This window comes from Physella acuta, unplaced genomic scaffold (genome assembly GCF_028476545.2).
Source record: "Physella acuta isolate Inbredline_101_S28 unplaced genomic scaffold, ASM2847654v3 ptg000058l, whole genome shotgun sequence".
Lineage (NCBI taxonomy): Eukaryota > Metazoa > Mollusca > Gastropoda > Physidae > Physella > Physella acuta.
The window spans coordinates 672,763-695,352 of record NW_026731578.1 but is presented as its reverse complement, the minus strand read 5'-3'; the positions used below and the strand labels follow the sequence as shown (position 1 = coordinate 695,352).

The following is a 22,590-nucleotide window of genomic DNA, read 5'->3' as shown; positions in this document are numbered from 1 at the left end:
AACAAAAGAGTATGTAAACTTACTGTGACATATTTAGACTGTGTGAACAAAAAAGTATGTAAACTTACTGTGACATATTTAGACTGTGTGAACAAAAAAGTATGTAAACTTACTGTGACATATTTAGACTGTGTGAACAAAAAAGTATGTAAACTTACTGTGACATATTTAGACTGTGTGAACAAAAGAGTATGTAAACTTACTGTGACATATTTAGACTGTGTGATCAAGAGAGTATGTAAACTTACTGTGACATATTTAGACTGTGTGAACAAAAGAGTATGTAAACTTACTGTGACATATTTAGGCTGTGTGAACAAAAGAGTATGTAAACTTACTGTGACATATTTAGACTGTGTGAACAAAAGAGTATGTAAACTTACTGTGACATATTTAGACTGTGTGAACAACAGGGTGTGTAAACTTACTGTGACATATTTAGACTGTGTGACCAACATGGTATGTAAACTTACTGTGACATATTTAGACTGTGTGATCAAGAGTGTGTGCAGAAGCTGCTGGATAACACGAGATAAGGCACTTTCAGTGCTGGGGTCAATGTCCTCCAGGATGTCGAAGGCATAAGGTTTCATGAGGCCCTGTACCAGCGGGGGCAGCTGGCCGGCCATGATGGGGTTCATGATGGGGGTCAACAGCTCCTTGGTCTGGTCTGATGCCACACTTAACACTGGGTCCTGCTGTGGACTGTCTGATGGGAAAAACAGGGTCGGGACCATCCTGGGGAGGACAGTTCAGTTTTAATACAACCAGGATATACAAAATTTATACATAACTTTAACTGGGGAGGACATTCACAGTTTTAATACAACCAGGATATACAAAATTTATACATAACAACTGAAAAAATGTTTTAACTCATTGATTCAGTTGCAACCATGAACAGAAAATATTAAAATACTAATGCAAATTAACATCTGATTTTTATAAGAGCTATGTGAATGGGTATTGAAGCTTCTCTCTAGCCCTGGTACCAAACAAACCTTATGATGGTGGCTGAAGCAGCAGTTCTCACTCTGGTATCCTCATCACCCAAAAGTTGAAGAACAATTTCCTGGAAAATATGTTCTTGGAGACACACCCTCTGTTCAAGAAAATTAAATTTTTAAAGAGTTTTTGTGTATTCTGGTTTGCATTCGTGTACAGACTTCAAAGAACGTAATAATACAATTTTAAGCCAAAAAAAATTCAGAGAAATTTTAAAATAATGACGTATTAAATTAAAGATTATATAGCTCTACTTACTCCTAGAAAATTGTGATCTCCTCTGGCAATATCTTGAGATATGGATTCAAGGTAAGAAATTACTTTAAAGTTTAATTCAGCTATCAACTCCAACAACTCGACCTGATAAAGAAGGCAACAATAGTGAAATGGTAAATTAACATTAAAAAACACAAGAGATGGTTCGTAGACAAAAGTTTGTATAAATATGTTGTCTTTTTGTGGTTTTGTTATTTAATAACTTTCAGGTTTTTTTTTAGACATTTTCATTTCATGTAATATACAGTGCATCTAATCAACCATAGCCAATCTACTTCTGTAGCGAATGCTAGTGATATTTAAATATTTAATTTAAGATTTCCATGCAAGTATTATGAACTAAAAATCTTTAATGTAACTAGCCAGTAAGAACAAGTACTTAAATTTAACAGTGTTACAAAGTAAAATTCCTACCTTAACTAGCCAGTAAGGATTAGATTTAACAATCAGTAGATCTAGCAGCACCCTAAGCCCGAGACGTCCATGACAGCTGTCCATCAGCTGACTCAAGCACATCTGTAGGGCCACCAAAGCTGCGCGGATGGCAACAGCTGATTCATCCTCCAGAATGTTCACAATGATTTTCAGCAGGGCCTCCAGAGACAGGACATCTAGGGAGAGATTTGATCCATTCTACTTTTGTGTTTTACACACCAAATACTTTATTCTAAATAAAGAATTTTATTCATTTATTTCCACTCAATGTTTGACTTACTTTGTTCTGCAGGTAAATGACTGATGATCCATTGGTGGTAGTCTCCCCTGCCCTCTACTAAAGCAGCTCTGATAAAGCTGCCAATGACAATGGCAGTCTGGCCCTTGAGTTGGTGATCAGGGTGGTTGGCGTACAGGGTGATGTCCTGAAGGTTTTGGTCATTACCTAGACAATACAAAAAAAAACAGTGTGATTTCCTGAATTTTAGCCGTAATTTCATGTTGGAAAATCAAAAAAATCACGTCATATAAGTTATGGATGACCATCATGATTTATGGGGGTCATGCAGTCTTGGATTAAAACTTTAGTCTTAGCTCAAGATTTGACTAGTGTAAAACTTTACCCTTGACTCAAGATTTGACCATAGTGCATGCAGCCTCATATAAAAAAAGACTTACCTCCACCGCAAGCAGCTGGGCAGAGCTTGAAGAGAAAGAGCCGAGGACAGATGGCCAAGCTACAAGATATACATCCAAGTGCCAGTGATTTAAGACTGACTCGAACTTGTTTGTCTGTGACTAATCCATCTGTTACCCCAGTTAGGAGGAATCGCTTACAGAGCAGACGCAGGTAAAACAGAAGAGGAACCTCGTCTTCATTCAGAGACTCTTGTTCCAATGGGGTCTGAGTTTTGGGAAAAAAAATTCAACAAATCAAATAATCAATATAACAGCAAATGTTTGCGCTAAAGGACCTCCTTAGATATAAGAAAAATAGAGAGTGCTGCAATGGTTTTTAGACCATCTCATCTAACAGAATCATCAACATAGCCCTTAAGATGGATCTAACCAGTTTAAATATAGCATGACAAGGACTATATAAGCATGGATCATCCAAAAACAATGTCATGCTTTTTAAATTATTTTACTCTTAATCCCTCCCTTTATAGTAAAAGATATCCCTGTCTTTAAAAAGCAAATATTTAATTATGTCAAAGCTTAGGTTGAACAGCACTGTCATCTGAGAGTGTCTTCTGCTAAAATTTTGATATAAAATTTTGGTGGAAATTTAGATCCCAACATTCCTCCCATTGTGACAGTTGAAAACTTCAATAAAAGCAAATTCTTGTTAAAACATCAAGAACAGGAAAAACAAACAACAAGACAAGGAAAAAGTTTACCAATTGTATAGGTTCAGATGGTGCAGGAGGAAAAAGTTTACCAATTGTATAGGTTCAGATAATGCAGGAGGAAAAAGTTTACCAATTGTATAGGTTCAGATGATGCAATGCTAGGACTGGGTGGTGGCCCCACTTCATCTCCAGGGTAGACAATTATTTGTGGGTTGCCGTTCATGTCATGCCCGACCAACTGTATCGAAGGGGGGTAGACTGTGTGAGGACTGATACTGCGGACACTCTGCAGTGTCTCAATGCTTTCACTGTGGGTCATACCTGAAAGTTAAACAAATAATAAACAACTATTACACCTGCAGGGTAACATACAAATAATGCCCAGTAAATATATGACTTCAACTGCCTGTTTTGCATTACATAACACGAGCCCATTAAACTTATGATTTCACATGCCTCTTTAACATTATAACATTTGCTTTTTAAAATGGTATACGTGTGTGTTAAATCAAATAACAGCTCACCTGAAGTTTCTGATGTCTCCTCATTCAAATCTCCTATCTCTATTCCAGAATATTCTGTTCCATCTGTCATAATGATTTCACTTTCTGCAACTTGTCTAACTTCCTCCACACCTGAATCAAGCCTGTACATCAAATACCAAGTGATTGGTCAATTATTAGGAACATTAGAGGCCACAGGATTTAACTTGTATTTACAGATGACAGAATTTACCTGTACATAAAATAAAACTAATAGGTCAATTACGAGGAAGACGTGGAAGTGACAAGGATTTAACATGTCCATCAAAACAAAAAATATGAACAGCTGAGTGATTACAAGAGAATTATAAATAGAAACAATACACTAAAAATAGGGACTAACTGCTGATACCACTTAAAATTAAATGTTTATAATTTCTGTATTATAAAATTATAATTTATAAATAAAATGCACATAATATGCTCTCATGGCTAGCTTAGAGGTCTCCAGTTCGGATTTGGTCTGGAGTTGAGACTATAGGACATCCCCCAGTCCACCCAGGTCTGATGGGTACCTGAATGTTGTCAGAGAAAGTAAAGACAGCTGGGCATAGTGCTGACCACAATTCATTTCATATGCGAGGTGAATGAAACAAGTAACCTGCCCCATTGACCGCAAGGTTCAAAAGGGCGCTTTACTTTTTTACATAATACATATCAGGCAATACACAACTTTTAAAATGAAATTACTGTAAAAAGACCAGACTGAAAACAAAGGCAGACAAAAATTGTAGTGGGTGTACAACTACACTGTTTTCTAATAGCAAAAAAAAATTGTGTATGGTTTCTTATAGTAAATCTTTAACTAGAAAAGTAAAATGTTATTTCAATACTTAGGCTGGTTTATGAGCTTGGCATCAAAACCAGGAATCAGATTCGCAGACAGTGGTCTTTTAGAAGCTGCAGTTTGTCCACCCCCATCAGTAGCGTCTGCATCTTCATCTAAACTAGCATCGTCTGCGACTGATGGCAAGTCCAACACACCTGAGTCAAATAAAAATTATGTGAGCTGTGAGCACATTAATCCTGGATTACAAAATCTATTGGAAAACTTTGAATTTTAAAGCTGATTAAAAAATCTATTCTAAAACTTCCACTCACTTTCTATTCTAGCTTTGTCATCTTCTTCAAAGTCGTGAGTGAATATCAAAGTCTTAGAAATACTGCCCCTGGTGAGGAGAAGCTTTCTTAGGATAGGTGGGGGTGTCCTCAACAGTTGCTGTAGGGACTCCAAGGTAGCAGTGACAACATTGTGATCTGTGTGACCTGAATAGTGAAGCAAGGCTTGCAAAATCTGGGGAATAAAACAATCTGATGCTCACAGACAATTAAAAACAATCTGAAGTATGATGAATAGAATATTACAGTAGAATAAGAACTTTAAAAATCTAAAAAGATTACAGACCATTAGTTACATAGGATAACAAAGATGTACCTTGACCATCTGTTCCTCCCCTATAGCTTGTTCGGCCTCTGATTCCCTGTATCCAAAACTGTCTTTTAGTCCCTGGTCTTTGCTGCTGGGTGGCACCAGGTGGGGTACGGAATGTCGTATGCAGAGGATTACTCCAAGAAGTGTAGGTACATCATGATCAATATCCACAGGTAAAATCATTTCTATTATAATCATACAGGAAAAATAACTTGTCAGAATTATGACAGGGAACTTTTTTTGACAGATTGTTGAATGCTGTATCGAGTTTGAAAAACATTTCTATAACTTTTCTACATGTATAATTATAGGTTTTTAGTTATGAACAAGTTTAAAAAGTTTAACTCAAGAAGAGTAGTTTTAAGAAACAAATTGAACTGCTTGTACAACTGAGTGCCAAACAAATGTACCTAGCAGCACCCCTATGAGATAGTTGAAGAATGACAGAGGTGCTCGGGAATGCTGACAGATCAAGGCTAAGCTACTGGCAGACATCCTTCTGCACACTGCTGAGCTGGACTTGAGATTTGGTAGGAATGCCTTCAACAAAGCCTGCAATGTTCAACTTAACATTAATGCCAGTTACAAAACATTGGAACTAAATGTTTCAAAACTACTTTAATCAAATAATTATTTTATTGAAATCATAAATACAAAAAATGTATCAAACAACCACATTCTAATGCTAAAACAAAGACTTCTTTCAGCAAAGACAATAAAAAAATTTACAATACACTATCAACAGAATATATTTTAAAACTTCTGTTTTAAGATACCTTCACTTCAGTGTCATTAGCAAATGGCATGAGTGCTGAGCAAATTTTTGGCATGGCTGCTGATAAAGTTTCTTGCACGGCTTCTTCTTCTCTTCGACAAATGCGAGCAACACAAGGTAGCAGGTTTACAATGTAAGGTCTGCAATGCAAGGTAGTTGATTTACAATGTAGGATTTGCAATTAATTTCTAAAATCTAATTCACTAAAAATATAATGAAACAAAAAACTACTTAACAAGTATTAATAAACCGGTAGTGATCTCCCCTAAACTTTCTCGAATATTCTTATATAAAACAACAGGGGATGGTAACTGGGGATATAGTTATGATTTTTAATCCATTTTAAATACTTAAACTTTTAAAAATAGAATAGAATCTCATAAAAAAAACATTGCGCACCAAGCAAACGCCGAATAAAATCGCGTATAATAGTGCGCAATATTATTAGTACTTTAAAAATTTACATTAGTTTTTTGAGAAATCGGAAGTAGCGTAAATTACTACTTCCAGTCAACGGAAATTACTCAAAATTTAACAGAAGGTAGAGAATTAGATCTTTTACTTACATGTGAAATTTCATTTATCTATCTGAAATAGTACTCAAGTTATAGGCTTTTAAAAAATTCAAAGTAGGAAAAGTACCACTTCCGGTTATCGGAAATCGCTCAAAAGTTGATACGGATCTACGATTTTGATAAAATACTTATATATGAAATTTCATCAACCTAGCTGTAACGGTACTCAAGTTATCGTGTTTACACACGGACAGACACACAGACACACACACACACAGACATACGGACAAGATTGCAAAATTATGTTTTTCCGTATCAGTGAGGTGTAAAACGTCGAGATTTGTAAAAATCTCGATTTTTTTTTTTTTGCACGATTACAATACTTTCTCTATACTACGTATATACGAGAAAGTAAAAAGAAACACAAAAATAGCTAGGTGAATGATGAAACTACACAGTAGAAAAAACTACTCTCTACCTGCATTTCTGAGGTCTGATAAGGTGACACATGTCTGCAAACCTCCAAAGAGCTGCTCTAAGACTTCGTGATGGGCCATTCTTCTTAAGTTCTTTGTACAACTCCACTTGCAGTCTACCTAGATTTGTTTCTAGAAGAACCTAATGAATCACAGGTTAAACGTTACTGCATCTGATTGTAAAAGCAATTGCTGAAGTTTTTATATCACATATTTTATAGTTTTAACTTATTAATGATTCTAACAAGTAACTTTTTACTTTTATTGTTCTGTTTAAGCATTCATCTGCAACCATGCGAACATCTGCCTCTGTATCGTCACAAAGAGTAAGAAAAGTTTCCATTGCTATTCCAAGAAATTTAGGAAAATCTGCAATGGTCCTATGGGTAAAAAAAAAATAATATTTATAGCAAATTATTCATTTTATTGTGGTATCAGAAGGGGTAAAAAAAATATTCTTGTGACATAAGTATAATACAAAAAGATAGTACAAATTTATTTGACTTTTGTTTTAATATTCACAAAATAGGCATGAATTTAAATTATGAGTAAAGGGGGAAAAATCTTGGACAATCTAAAGAAACATTTTCTGTTTTAAGTTTTAATTGAGATATGGGTGCAAATAATAAATTAATACAACCATTCAGAGGGTCTAAAACTATAAAAAAATAATTAATAATTGATTAAATTAGATTTGTGCCACAAACTTCTTGAAATGGTTGTATAATACATGATGTTTTGAGAACACATACAATCTGGTATTACATTGTGTTAAATGGTTGTATAAATACCTCATGTTTTGAGAACACATACAATCTGGTATTACATTGTGTTAAATGGTTGTATAAATACCTCGTTTTGAGAACACATACAATCTGGTATTACAATATGTTAAATGGCTGTATAAATACCTCATGTTTTGAGAACACATACAATCTGGTATTACATTGTGTTAAATGGTTGTATAAATACCTCATGTTTTGAGAACACATACAATCTGGTATTGCATTGTGTTAAATGGATGTATAAATACCTCATGTTTTGAGAACACATACAATCTGCTATTACATTGTGTTAAATGGTTGTATAAATACCTCATGTTTTGAGAACACATACAATCTGGTATTACATTGTGTTAAATGGCTGTATAAATACCTCATGTTTTGAGAACACATACAATCTGCTATAACATTGCAATGAAGCATCTTATCTTTCTTAGTTGGTAGATTTTGCTCCTTTTTCCTGTGTTTTTGACAAAAGAAGTAAAATTGTTTAAATTTTGATTTTTTTTCTTTAAATACACCACTCATTTTTAATTGACAGTATGACCTATTTAAAAATGTTATGCAGCTCTGCTTGATGTAAATAATAATGTAAATATTTTTTAAAGTTAATATTTAAAGTTTTAAATATTTCTAACATAGTAGCAAACAAAAAATGTCTTACTTTGGATCTTCTGCAGCTTGAGCATTAGGCTGAAACACCTTCAAGCCCTCAAAGGATTTTATGAGTTTTTCAATGGTTGCCATGGTAACTAGTTATACACTGATGTGTAAATGGAATCTTTCTTTAAAGTTGTTTTGTAGATATGTTATGCCATCTTACAAAAAGGTTTTCAGATTCAAATGAAAGTCTTGTAGGACACCAGGATATTTTTAACAAGAAAAATCTCTGAATCTTGTCACTGAAATGCAACAAACTGTATGAGTCTCAATTGTTTTCAAGCAGTAACTTTTAGGCCCTAACTAAAGAATAGCTTTCATAATTTTCAGTCTTTTTGTCACTCTGATGTACATGTACATTTAACATGGATGAAATCCTATTATATTATAAAGTATTTCTGCTTTATATACAGAACTTTTGTTCACATACATTTGACATTTGTTATAGTTTATTATCTAAAACATGATATTTTGTTAGTGAATTTAAACTGAAGTAAAGACAGATTTTTTTTTTAACTTTGACAAGCCAAGTCTAAGGCCTTGCCAGCTTGTACCAGCTTATCTTGTACCTAATTGCCTTAGGTGGAAATATTAACACAAAATAATATTGTACAACTAAGCATGTGAAAACCCAAGTTTTTACTATATACATATTGAAAAGAAAATCTTGTGACCATATTTTTTTTAAAAGTCTTCTTTCCTTTGTAAGCTTATAATCAACTAACAGGCTAATTTTTTTAATATTGAATATTTCAATTATTTTAGTTATTCCATTTTTTTAATAGGGTGCTTTTTTTTAAAATATTAAAGTGAATAAAATGTTTATGTTCTAATTTTTTAAAACACTGGCTGGAAAATACTATGTTGTGTTACTTTATTCTCCTTATGCCTTAGAGTCAAGAGTAAGATTATTTACGACTAGGAATATCTGGTTAGAGTAAGTAGTTCTGAGTAATAATAAGGTAGGTTAAGGCTGTTCTGACTTCCATCAGATTTTAACTTTCACTATTTTATAAAATGTTTATAAAACAATAGGAAAAGTAAATTTCTATATCTGAATATGGCGTTTTTTCACATTGGCATTAGCCGTTAGTAACAAAAGTATTTTATAAGAAATAGGCCTAATGTGTAATATAGAATAGCATTTAAAATGCAAATCAAAGAAATTAATATTTATAAAGTTAGAATAGTCCACTCGTCTATAGGCCTAGATCTACTTTATTTGGATTTTAGATTAATAAATGCTACTAGCTAAACAAATTAGGATCTAGATCTAAAAAGAATTTCGGAAGAATGTTTACACCGGGGTCTGATATTACTGATAATGGAATCTTCTTTAAAAAAGGGGTGTTAGGTTACTAGATCTAGTAGTTAACTAAATACACACATGGCTGGCTTATCATATGTCAATGCTAGCCCTGTACCCAACCCTAACCCCAACACTTGTCCAACCATACGTCTAACCCTAATTTCCAGCCATAAAATTAGTCGAGATTATGATACTACTAAAATTAACTAAAACAACCCAAGGTAATCTATCGTTTTGGGTACGTAAAATCTCCCGCGGCTATTAATGTACGAAAACGTTACCTCATTGTCAAGGCTTTAATAGAGGTATATTGTGATATGTTTGTGTCAAATATTACAGATAAATGGATAATAAACCTAAATCAATGGCTAAATATATCAATATAGGCCAGAAATTAACTTTAAACAGCAGTGTCTGCGACCAAGATTTGCTATATAAACAGCACCCATGTGTAAAATAGAGTGGCTTCCCCCTGAATCTTATAAAAATAAACCTTAAACAAGATGGCTGCAATAGTAAATGAGCATGGTTGCATCTTTTGGAAACATCGCTAGTCTTCATTTATTACGGAAAAGTTTTAATTCAATTGTTTAAAAACAGATACATAAATGAAACAAGGAAACATTTTTGTATTTTAAAAAACATAAATCCTCCTCAAAATGTGAAATAATTATTAAAATTTAAGGAGTCACCTGTTTTTCACATTACAAGTCGCGGGCGATTTTACGTACCTAAAACGATAGATTACCCAACCCAACACCCCTTTTTTTAAAGAAGATTCCATTATCGGACACTGGTATCTATAATCATCCAAAAATTGGGATAAATAGAACTAGAAGTCGGTAAAACTCCATTTCAGCGTATTTTATTCTCCGTTGCTTGTTTACCTCCAGTTGAGCGTATTTTATTATAACAACCGAAACACACCAAAACATTAGGAAAACACGATTTATTTTTTGGATTGTATTTCTGTTTTCACAAATGAATAAAAATGAATATTTAAAAAACACGACTTGTTTATTTGTATTGTACTTAAAAAAAAAGGCATTTGTCTCATGGTGAAACTGATACACTGTTAATCATTCTGTTTTATATTTTTGTATTTATGCAATAAATGTACAAACTCTGTTTTTTAATTTGACAGTTTTGCTAAAACTGAAAAAAATATTTTACTATAGAGTTGTATGTTATTTAAATTCATAGTAAATCTACCATCCTTCCTTTTTTTGTATGAGTAAATTTCTGACTTTAAAAAAAAATTGATGTGGGGTCGTCCATAAATGACGTCACACTCTTAAGGGAGAGGGGGGTCAGCAATTTTGTGACGGTGTATGATGAGGGGGAGGGGGTGGGGGTTTCAGATGGTGTGACGTCCCTTTTTTGCATTATAAAAAAGCAATGTTAGAAAAACAAGATTTAGCCGTTATTTCGCGTTTTAGAAAACGGTTTTAATAAATTGTAATATGAATTGATCAAAATACTCTATGTTGACAGAGTTCTGACAAGATTTTGGAAAAATTATCGATGTTTTAAGAAAAATTCAACAGAAATTTTGAGGGGGGGGGGGGGGTTGTCGGCTGAGGTGTGACGTCATTTTAGGGTGGTCTGACTTTTTGTGACGACGTGTAACGGAGGGGAGAGGTAAAACTCGTAAAAAATAAGCGTGTCGTCACAAAAAGCAAGACCCCCCCCCCCACCTACGAGTGTGACGTCATTTATGGACGACCTCTAACATTATTTTGTTTGAAAATGACAACGTGAGTTGTCACACTTTCTCTAACACTCCAAGCAATCCCTCACCAAATTCCACCCCCCCCCCCCCCCCCCTCGGCCCACTTTCGGTAGCATCATTGTGCCTTTTAATACTTTTATTCAGTTTAGTTGAAATTGGAACACTTAATTGTACAAAGTGTGCATCTCTATTTTTGTAACCGACAAACAAATCACTTCAGTCAGTCTCTTTGTTGTTTTTTTATTCATTTATTAAAACAAAAATACAATACAAATAAATAAGTCATGTTTTTTAAACATTCATTTTATTCATTTGTGAAAACAGAAATACAATACAAAAAATAAATCGTGTTTTTCTAATGTTTTGGTGTGTTTCGGTTATTATAATAAAATACGCTCAACTGGAGGTAAACAAGCAACGGAGAATAAATTACGCTAAAATGGAGGTTTACCCTAGAAGTCTAGATCTTGGCCTTAATTTAAAGTGTCTTAAACGATATTTTGAAAAAAAATCAAAACTGGCTTTTTTTCAACCACAAAAATAAAAAATAAAAATAAAAAATGTTGGTCAGCAGTCACTCCCATTCCCTTTTTTAGATCTAGAAAAAGGTATTGCATAGATTACTTTATTAGCTAATGCCAACACAGTAAATACACAATGAAATATTTTTAACAAATTGTAGTTATTCTGTCTATCATACATTGTACAAGGTCTGTGTTACTAGATTAGGTTAGTCCATGGGGAGTTGATTCAGTGTACTATGACAAGTCTGTCGCCATTTTAAAACGCTGAAGAGTTTTCAAACAAAACTAAGGGACATAACCACATTAAATAATTCTACTTTCACTTTTGAATATGTTGAGATCTAGATCTAGAGTCTGCTGCTAAACTTTTTTCGGCCTTATCTTAGCCTAGATTTAGTTAGACTCTTACTTACTTATTACTTATTACTTAGATCTAGTACTTAGTCTAGACTCTAGATCTAGAATATCAAGATCAATTATTAATTTTCATTTATTGGTATTTAAGCCGTATTTTACTATTGTGTTCTGGGATTATTGGTCGATATTTATTTTCATTTTGAAATATATTACAATTAATTATTATTAAATATAATTATATTATATAATATATAATATATAGATCTAATATAAATAACCCCTAAAACTCATTTTCTAACATGCTTTTTTATTATGCAAAAAGTGTGACGTCCCACCATCTGAACCCCCCCCCCCCTCCCCCTCATCACACACCATCACAAAAGTACGGACCCCCCTCCCCCCTTCGAATGTGACATCTTTTATGGACGACCCCTATATATATATATATATATAGTATATAGATATATACATTTTTCTAAACTACCCCTTTACCCATAAACCCAGTATGACAATATATTAGATAACAAAGTAAGTAAACCAGACAGTGTGCTACATGACAATGAAGGGTAAAGAAACAACCTTACATCTATTAATCCCATAACTGCAGGAGGATTATTGATTGGGTCATCACAGTTGACTTTTTCACAATGCTATGCCACCTTTCTCAGTCCTCTGCTGCTATTAGTAATTGTGCAGTGCAAACAACAGTCCATTCCTTGATGTCATTTTCCATCGCAATTCTGATCTGCGATGGTAGGAGTGCCCCTACTTAACCCAGGATTTTAATCAGTCTAGTATGAATAAGGTTATGTTACATGGTGGTACCCATCCCTCTGCATGCCTGATCACAGCCACATGTAGTTATTGTAGTTCATCTAGAACTCATCCACCCCGGCCGTTGACCTCCTATATATAACCTCCTCGTTATATTGTGTTAACATCAACCCCTCACACATGGTTTGCTTTGCTAGTTAAATCAGTTAGCCATGGTATGGTGCTGGGAACCACATGTGAGACTGGGGATAGAGGATAGTGAACATTGAGGCCATTTACTTAAATGTGCAGCTTGCTGGACATCAAATATACTATCCTTTTCAAGAGCTATCTATATCTCAATGTAGCGTTAAAATTGTTTATTTGAAGATGGGTGTGTGGAACTTAATGACATTGGGTGATCTGAATGCGGATTAAAGTTTATGAAGCATAATAAACCAATTTCAGGTATAGCTTTTGAAATAACGTTTTAACATATACATTTTTAGACAACAGAGATGTGATGTCATGGCAAATCAGGTCAGAATTCTTGTGCACTTAAAAACAAAGTTTGATTCTAGCCTACAAAAAGCTAAATTTTCTGAAGTAAGTAAACAACCTTAATCCCACCTACTTGCCCTTTTGATTTGTTAAACTTAATGTAAGAATTGTGTTAGAGAGATAGAAAATTGCATTGGCCATACAACTCACAACATATCTCAAAGTAGAACCTTACATTTTAAGTGTAATCATGATCCATCAACAAAATGTTTGCTCTGTTACCTATTTATTATTTTAGTCACTCTTTTAATAAGACAGTTCCATTCCATTTAGTGGTTCACTCTTTTCCCATCAGTGTATCTTATCCCAGTTTGGATTTACAGAAAGTTTTGGTCATGTGCACATGCAGTTGACTGACAACAAACTTGTACTCAGTGATACAAAGATAGATGAGGATGTAATGATTCCAATTAAGGTAAGATTGCTCAGCAACTCATATTGTTTGAACGCAAATTATTTTTAACTGAAGCTGTGTAGCATTCTTTAAAATCAGAGAATAGACAGTGACATATTTTATGAATTTTAATCACAAGCATCCATCATTTTGCCCAATTCACCATTTAAAACCTGAAGACGCATCACAACTACCTAAAGAAATATTATCTCGTGGGGTTGATGTTGGAGCAGCCGTTGTTCTTGAGTCATGTGACAGAAAGGTTCTCCTCACACGTCGGGCTCAACACCTTCAGATATTTCCTGGCATTTGGGTACCACCAGGTAGAGCCACATTTCACAATTTTAATTTAATTTTGAGCCAAGGATTGTATTGCTCAGAACATTTCTTTTAAATGTGTTCTATTTCAATATATTTTGAGAAAAATTAAGTTAACTAGGTTCGGTTTGTGTAGGTTGTAACAGTCAATTTGTATATATACACTAACAAGTATTTTAAACAAAATGTTAACCGGTTGTTTTTTTTTTTATTTTAGTATTTAATGATTCTACTTTAATCCAAATAAATTTTTTAACAGGGGGCCATGTAGAAGAAAATGAAACAGTTAAGTACCATTTGTTTTTCATTCCCAATCATTCATAATATGGAACGATGTTAGAGAAATTGATATCAAAAAAGTAATTTTGTCCCCAAACCATTGGAATCAGCCGTTTGTATTTGATGAGTGTTTTCTGTAATTTATTGTCAAAATTACATTTTAGTGTATGCCTGTATATATATATATATATATATATATATATATATATATATATATATATATATATATATATATATATATATATATATATATATATATATATATATATATAGATGTTGTGTAGTATATTGTTTTTAATATATATTACTACATAAGTTCTTATTTTTATGTCTTCTCATATGACCACTATTCTTTATTGACAGTTAATTAATGCAGGTCTACGAGAACTGAAGGAAGAAAGTGGCCTTGACCTTAAACCAAGTGACTTTACAGATCAAAAAGTCAGGATTTTAGGTCTATGGGAGGTAGTTCTATGTTAAAGTTTGCAACAATAGCAGTCTGTTATCTTTATACTACTGCAAGATACAAAATCAGCAAGTGGTTTACTGGTTTAGTAGGTACTAATATATTTTGTTTAAATATTCAGTTGCATATATTGTATAACTATTCTATTATGATTAATTTTAGAAATTTTTAAAATCTAGTCAGTGTTTCCACCAATGTTAGCAGTGGGCTTGCCGAGACGCCATCATGTGGTTGTGTATTTCCATGTCCAGCTGAAAAGTGGATTAACAGCAGATGTCATGGAAAAACTGATCCATTTTGATCCCAATGAAGTTGATGCAAGTGCTTGGATTGACAGGGAAACAGTTACAGCCATTGCTAACTCTTATGATGAGAATCCAAACACTGACCCACCAAACATTCCTGCTACCTTCAGGTAACACAAAATCTTTTAAATACACCAAACATTCCTGCTACCTTCAGGTAACACAAAATCTTTTAAATATTTGTCAAACGCATGAGCACTTTTGAGTGCCTGAGCACATGACTGCTAACCTGGAAATCTCTTCTTTGATGTTCCTGAGTCCACCCTACTCAGATGGTTGCCTGATTGAAGTCGTACTGTCCCTTCTTGGTCAAAGAAACATATGAACACTTCTTTTCACTCCTCCATACTAACTAGATATATTATCTATTATTTTTGTGCAGGCCTATTTATAGATATAGTTTCATTAATATTGCAGAGCTATAATACTGGACAAGAATAAAAGACAATGTATTACAGAATTATCTACAGCTCCACTTTGTAGTGTAATATTATGTGGAAGCACAGACACAGAAAGAGTTAGTACAGGAACTAAATTTGCATTGCAGCAATTTATAAAAATAGCTGCTGAAGATAAATAAAGTTACTGTGATCGTATATATTAAATATTTTTAAAATAAAATACAAAAACAACAGGTTATTCAAATTCATAATTTATTTTGTCCTTAAGTGCATGGCTAATTACAACCATCCAACTTACTATGTACACACTATAATCTTTTAAGTTTAGTTATGACTGCAACCACAATACTTTACAAAACTGATTTCAGATTTAGTTTCTTCAAATGTATCAACCAGATAATAAAAATTTAAAACTGAACAGAAAATTATTTTCGGTACCAAGCTTGAACAGTATTAACTCTCTTTATCTTTTTACGCAACTGAAGAAATCCATATAATAACGCCTCTGCTGTTGGGGGACAACCTGTGATTGAAAAAAAAATATTCTTTGACTATGTGCTTTTATTAATTTATCCATAACCTAAGTTTGAGATTTACATTCTAGGTAAAACACAACATTAACAAAGCATATTTCTCATAATCAGTATTCTTTAAGGATTTTTCTAAACCTTTAAGCATTCATAACATTATTTACCTGGCACATAAATATCAACAGGGATAACCCTATCACATCCTCTAACTACAGAATATGAGTAGTGGTAATAGCCTCCACCATTAGCACAACTTCCCATAGAAACAACCCAGGATGGTGATGGCATCTGGTCATAAATCTGTTGGACACAAGTCTAGCTTTAATATTAATTGTTGACATTTTTATTACTAAAAGTTTTTTAAAGAGGACAGTGACACTGATCATATTGGTTCAATAAACATGTTAGTCAATTTTTAAAAAAAGAACTAAAAAACAAAGACCTAGACAAGACTCTCAAAAAATCAACATTAATTATATAAATGTTTATGTGTGATAATTTACTTGCCCTTCTGAGTGCTGGTGCCATTTTATTAGTGAGAGTTCCAGCAACAATAATCACATCAGCTTGACGAGGACTTGCCCTAAAAACAATACCATAGCTGTCCATGTCATAACGAGGAGCAGCAAAGTGCATCATCTCCACAGCACAGCAAGCAAGACCAAATGTAAGAGGCCATATGGAGCTCTAAAATTTTGGAGGAATAATTTACTAATACATATAACAACATAGTGAGCAATAATTAAAGTACAATAGAGACACAAACAATTGTTTTGCTTTTCAAATTTAAAAAAAAAAAATTATAATCATACTAGCAGGTTACCTTTCTTCCCCAGTTGAGTAAGTCATCCACCCTTGCTAATACAAATTCAGCTTTATTGCTTATAGGTACTTGAAATGGGGAGTATGGCTTTTTAGCTGGTGCAACCTCTGTACTTTTGTGTCTGTATGTAACCAGGGAAGTGCTGTGTATAGAAGTTAAATGTGAATCAAAAACACAGATAAACATTCATCAAAATGTTATACCGTTTTTCACTGGCCCTAAATAAACAATATTATTAACAACTGAAACTCAACCTTGTTGATTTCTTAGAGGAATCATCTTTTGTTTGACTGAATATGTTTCGAGCAGGAACACTTGTCAAAGTAAATTGACGACTAAACAAAGAATGAAAAGAATTTCCGAAACTTCCTGTCAGTCTTAAAACTGAAATAGTAAAGAATATAATTTACATTAACTGGTATGATGATGGGTAGGTATTTAATTATAAAAATAAATGTCAGACATCATTCACTTGTGACAGCTAAAAATGAACTATTTTGGGTTGAATAAATTTATTTAATAGGATTGTAGTAGGATTACCTAGCATTAATTATTAGGCCGATTCTAGGGGCAAAAGATGTGCATAGCTCTACAATTACCTGGTTTTTCTTGTCATCTACATATTTGCCTATGTTTTGTCTTAATGGGACATAAATTATTAACAAAATAAATACTTAAATAGTAAATTTAAATGGGCTATTAAAATAGATTTTTTTAAAATAAAAAAGACTCTTTGCTAGCTGTACTAGACTATATACTATAAACCCTCAACTCCTGTCAACCGGCCCAAATCGCAACTGCTAAATTACACGGAACAGATAGTTTTGTCCGAAGAATAAAGCTTAAACAGCAATTGATCTCATTGCGCAGCTATAAAAGAATTAATAGAGCCCAATTGCGCAGATATTTAGGTCATTGCATTTTGCCAGCCAGATAGGGCTTGGGGGGAAAAGCTTTTTCGAGCAGTCACTTTGTAATTATTAGCCTAACTACAATGATTTTTAACTTGCAATATTAAATTTAAAATTAGGCCCTAAGATAATAACTAAATTATATTTTCGCTTCAACTCTTCAGTCTTCAACAAACATTTTTTTGCAGTCTACAAAGGAATTGAATGTAATAATGTAATGTTGAAGGCCTAAAGTTTAAAGTAAACGACCAAGTTGTTTTTTTTTTGGACAGCTACTGCTCCTAACTAATGACTAACTATGATAATGAAGGTGGTATTTTTATGCTTTTTTTATGGTATGAATATTAGGCCGGTTCGTCACTTAGATGGCTGGATTGACCTCTGACCCTGAAACGTCACGCGTCGTTTTCTGACGGTTTCTACGTTTATTTTAGGGGTCCTATCCACGACAAATTAAAGAACTGTTTATCTCGCCAACTCTGATCATTATTTTAACACAAAATGCTAATAAAATGGATAATATGCCTTAGAATGCCAGAAAAAATCGCGAGAATTGTGTTTGTAAATAATGAGAGGATTTCTAGTGGAGCACTCTCCGTAAAAACTGAACCGCGGCCAAAAACGACCCAATAACGGGGAAAACGGCTCCGATAACACTAAATTAATATATAATTGAGATAATTACCATGTATATTTACAGTATTATCGATTCTACTTTCCAAAATCTAATTCCAAAATGAGGTACCCACCCTGACATTTCTATCCGCTATTTTTAGTATCATGACGTCATTGCTACGCTAGTTGCCAGACTGAAACAACTAGTTTTTGTTTTTTACGGAATGAACTGTTAAGTCTAGTATTTTAATTATTATTAAATATTATTCAATTGTAGCATGTGCGGAAAAAGTAAAATTATGGACATTATTATTGTACGAGAAAAATGGCCCGTTGAGGAAGGGTACAACGGGCGCTAGACTGATAGTGCTGTCTCTTTTCTCTAAACTAAAACCAACCCACCCCCCCACACACCACCCCCACCCCACCCCCACACACCACCCCCACCCCAACCCCCACCACACACCACCCCCACCCCTCACCCCCACACACCACCCCCTCCACACACCGCCCCCCCCCACCCCCCACCCCAAAAAAAAACATGTCTACCGTCCCATTCAACGAAATATAATTATATACTTTTTCCAGTGTCCGCCCCCTCCCAGAAAATTCTACCCCCCGCCCCCGAAAATTTCAAGTACCCCCACCCCTCTCCGGGGAGGAAAAAGTCTGAAAGAAACACTGAAACCAACCCACCCCCCCACACACCCCCCCACCCCCCCCCACACACCACCCCCCATCCCCCCCACCCCCCCACCCCCCACCCCACACACCACCCCCCCCACACCTCCACCACCCCCCACCCCCCAAAAAAACATGTCTACCGTCCCATTCAACGAAATATAATTATATACTTTTTCCAGTGTCCGCCCCCTCCCAGAAAATTCTACCCCCGCCCCCGAAAATTTCAAGTACCCCCACCCCTCTCCGGGGAGGAAAAAGTCTGAAAGAAACACTGAAACCAACCCAACCCCCACACACCACCCCCCCACCCCCCTCCCCACCCCTACACACCCCCCCCCCACCCCTCCACCCCCCCCCCCCAACCCCCCCACCTCCACCCCCCCCCAACCCCCCCCCAACCCCCCACCCCCACCCCAAAAAAAAAAACATGTCTACCGTCCCATTGCAAGAAAACCACTTTTTAGATTAGACACATTAATTAGGCTGTAATTTTATTATAGAGTATCGATGAGGAAATTTCTTTTGAGTTGGGGAGGGGGGGGGGGGGGCTCAGACGTTCTTACGCGGGGGGTGGGGCTTCGCCCCTACCCGAAGAATTGTATGCAAGAAACTCTTCACGCAAACCATTTAGATTAGACAACATTTCCTTTTTTTCAATGTTTACGCGATAATCAATGACGTCATTACATTACTGTGTGCACTCTCTGGTTTGAGATTATGTTCTACTCTACGCTAAATGTGTCGACGTCATATTTCGTTTTTCGAATTACTGTGCATGTTTTTAAATTGCTTGTGTTTTCTCTAGAGCGTTCTTGTCAGACAGAGCGTTCTTGTCAGATACACAGACAGCGAAACTATTAGTATTAATTAGTAATTTTATTAGTATATTGATTTTTTCTTCACTGTGGGCCGACCGTTGCTGCATTCGTGACCGGTGGTTAACCTCGTCAACGCCGCGTGGCCTATTCGTTTATATAATCAGTGATGCTCGTTCAGTGGCCTTTTTCAGCGCTAGGCCTAATAATTACGGGCGATTTTTAGACTTAATTGATTGGCCGTTAGCCTTTTTCATTGCTGCGTATTTTAAAAAATGCTCGTTCAGCGGCCTTTTTTTTTTTTTGGCGCTAAATAATCTGTTTACGGGCATTATAAGCGTTTATTTATTTATTTTTTTAAGCTAGACGTAGATCTAGTTAAAAAAAATATATTTTTTTTATACAGCTGGCTGATATGCGAACTTTAAAAAAAACGACCGAGCTTTAAAAAAAAAATGACCAGAAGGGAAATAGGTCTGTTTTTCAATTAGCTTGAAGAAGGGTGGGGGGGGGGGGGGGGGGGGGAAAGAGAGAGAGAGAAGTGAAGACACCGACCATCTCGTCTGCGCGTGTTCATTCTATGACGTGTACTATAGGCCTGCTGAAGTCACGGTGACCCCGCGACCGTGGTGGGATTTTTCATCCACAGGATAGTAAACATAAGCAAGCAATCACGCGAGTGACGATGTTTGGAGATTTTATTTAAAAAAAAAAATCACATACGTTATGTTTTCAAGATGAAAAAAAAATGTAATGTAAAAAAAAAAAAAAAGACACTAATAACCTGTATGAACCTCAGCTGCCACACTGTTGACTCAATAATATAATGTGATTGAGTGTAAAATGTATTTGTATTTATAAACTATCTTAACTCTTAACTATTACTATCATTTTATTTTATGCATATTTATTATTTAAAATTAGAATTTGAAATAAAAATATTTATTATGGTCATTTGATTTATGCAGGTGTTCATTACTTCATAAAATGGTATGAATAACATGTAGAGTAGAATTTAATAAATAATAAAATAACTAGATCTAGTTTTATTATCAACCAGTTGCTTTTTGTTATTTTCCGGTGAGTAAATAACCTAAGCTGACGCAATTACCTTGGCGGGAATTAAAAGCTCGTGCACACAAGTCCACGACGTCATGTTATGCCGGTCGAGGAGTAAAACCGATGTTCTGACTTTCATTTTCCATTCTCGGAAAAAAATTAAATTCTCTCTTTTCTCGTCAACCGATTAAGCTAGATATTTAAATGTGGTGTCAAATGTTCTCTTAAGGGGTAAGGAACTTAATGGTGTATTTGAAATAACAGAATATTTTATTTAAAAAAATCCATAATTCAACCTAATGAATATGGAAGCAAAATTTACAAGGAACACTGTTTAATTAAATCCAATATCCGTCAATTGTCAATATCTTACTTAATACTAATCTAATTTATCTATGTCAAAAATGTCAACAAAATTGGGTTTTTTTTTGGCTGGAAGTTGGAAGGATTTGATTATGTGGTAATCTATCGTTTTAGGTACGTAAAATCGGCCGCGACTAGTAATGTGAAAAACAGGTGACTCCTTACATTTTAATAATTATTTCACATTTTGAGGAGGATTTATGTTTTGAAAAATACAAAAATGTTTTTTTGTTTCATTTATGTACCTGTTTTTAAACAATTGAATTAAAACTTTTCAGTAATAAATGAACACCAGCGATATTTCCAACAGATGCAACCACGCTCATTTACTATAGCAGCCATCTTGTTAAAGTTTTATTTTTATAGACATATAGCGCAAGATTCAGGCGGAAGTCACTCTATTTTACAAATGGCTGCTGTTTATATAGTAAATCTTGCTTGCAGACACAGCTGTTTAAAGTTAATTTCTGGCCTATATTGATATATTTAGCCATTGATTTAGGTTTATTATTCATTTATCTATAATATTTGACACAAACATATCACAATATACTTCTATTACAGCCTTGACAATGAGGTAACGTTTTCGTACATTAATAGCCGCGGGCGATTTTACGTACCCAAAACGATAGATTACCGATTATGTAATCTAGTTTATTTAATAATTTAATAGAGATATAGTTCTATCTTTTTTGGATGTTTGACAGTTTTTTATCTATAATTTTAGAATCAAGCCCGTTACATTTAAGCTTTTGCATATATACTCATCTGCGTTGTTCAATTAAATTTAACAATGTCAATGTCATATTACTTGCCTCCCAGAGTCGCCATGTCTTTTTCGATTCAAAACAGGAAGTGTTGATCCAGAGTTTCAAAATATGGAATTAGGTCTAGACTAGATCTAGGTCATCATAACCCCTCACAACCAGTTGTCTCATTAGGCCTTTATATTTTTTAATAATAATCATTAAAAAAGTTTTAAAAAACCCACGTTTTCTGATTGAACTAAAAAGTAGAAAATAAATACTATACATCACAATAATGCAAGCGATCACTCTACTATAAGCGATGAAAAACGTGGGGCGCCGAAGTAAAAGTTATATTACTATTGATTAGATAATACTATTGACTTTTATTAGGG

The 22,590-nt window shown here is 34.4% G+C and overlaps 3 protein-coding genes across 7 annotated transcripts in view; 1 reads left to right on the top strand and 2 right to left on the bottom strand.

Moving 5' to 3' along the window:
* LOC131948048 (huntingtin) overlaps positions 1 to 12,067 on the bottom strand; it is a 50,117-nt gene extending 38,050 nt beyond the window's left edge. Inside the window, exons 1-18 of the mRNA XM_059309517.1 lie at positions 11,992 to 12,067; positions 8,255 to 8,492; positions 7,964 to 8,050; positions 7,068 to 7,188; positions 6,811 to 6,950; positions 5,819 to 5,957; positions 5,453 to 5,594; positions 5,046 to 5,227; positions 4,712 to 4,904; positions 4,444 to 4,594; positions 3,593 to 3,714; positions 3,199 to 3,389; positions 2,395 to 2,620; positions 1,997 to 2,161; positions 1,696 to 1,892; positions 1,264 to 1,365; positions 1,002 to 1,102; positions 474 to 738 (exon numbers count right to left, since the gene is read on the bottom strand). Coding sequence (XP_059165500.1) covers positions 474 to 738; positions 1,002 to 1,102; positions 1,264 to 1,365; positions 1,696 to 1,892; positions 1,997 to 2,161; positions 2,395 to 2,620; positions 3,199 to 3,389; positions 3,593 to 3,714; positions 4,444 to 4,594; positions 4,712 to 4,904; positions 5,046 to 5,227; positions 5,453 to 5,594; positions 5,819 to 5,957; positions 6,811 to 6,950; positions 7,068 to 7,188; positions 7,964 to 8,050; positions 8,255 to 8,337 — 2,607 coding nt within the window. The 5' untranslated portion in view covers positions 8,338 to 8,492; positions 11,992 to 12,067. The remainder of the gene's footprint in view (positions 1 to 473; positions 739 to 1,001; positions 1,103 to 1,263; positions 1,366 to 1,695; positions 1,893 to 1,996; positions 2,162 to 2,394; positions 2,621 to 3,198; positions 3,390 to 3,592; positions 3,715 to 4,443; positions 4,595 to 4,711; positions 4,905 to 5,045; positions 5,228 to 5,452; positions 5,595 to 5,818; positions 5,958 to 6,810; positions 6,951 to 7,067; positions 7,189 to 7,963; positions 8,051 to 8,254; positions 8,493 to 11,991) is intronic.
* A 65-nt stretch (positions 12,068 to 12,132) lies between these two features.
* Positions 12,133 to 15,887, top strand: LOC131948004 (nucleoside diphosphate-linked moiety X motif 17). 5 transcript variants are annotated; one of them, XM_059309469.1, is made up of 8 exons: positions 12,133 to 12,167; positions 13,435 to 13,531; positions 13,782 to 13,901; positions 14,020 to 14,203; positions 14,458 to 14,483; positions 14,841 to 14,942; positions 15,123 to 15,358; positions 15,666 to 15,887. In XM_059309469.1, the coding sequence occupies exons 2-8, from the start codon at positions 13,454 to 13,456 to the stop codon at positions 15,826 to 15,828; spliced, it is 909 nt and encodes a 302-aa protein (XP_059165452.1). In that variant the 5' UTR covers positions 12,133 to 12,167; positions 13,435 to 13,453; the 3' UTR covers positions 15,829 to 15,887. The 5 variants fall into 5 exon arrangements, with proteins under 5 accessions (XP_059165452.1, XP_059165445.1, XP_059165462.1 ...); XM_059309462.1 differs by having other exon boundaries at positions 12,147 to 12,161; XM_059309479.1 differs by having other exon boundaries at positions 12,157 to 12,211.
* LOC131948030 (NADH-quinone oxidoreductase subunit B 2) lies at positions 15,885 to 22,392 on the bottom strand. The gene is made up of 6 exons (XM_059309501.1): positions 22,265 to 22,392; positions 17,257 to 17,386; positions 17,003 to 17,144; positions 16,687 to 16,866; positions 16,344 to 16,479; positions 15,885 to 16,172 (listed from the first exon to the last, which is right to left on the bottom strand). Exons 1-6 carry the CDS (start codon positions 22,278 to 22,280, stop codon positions 16,075 to 16,077), a joined length of 702 nt encoding a protein of 233 aa, XP_059165484.1. The 5' UTR covers positions 22,281 to 22,392; the 3' UTR covers positions 15,885 to 16,074.
* Positions 22,393 to 22,590: the final 198 nt, after the last annotated feature.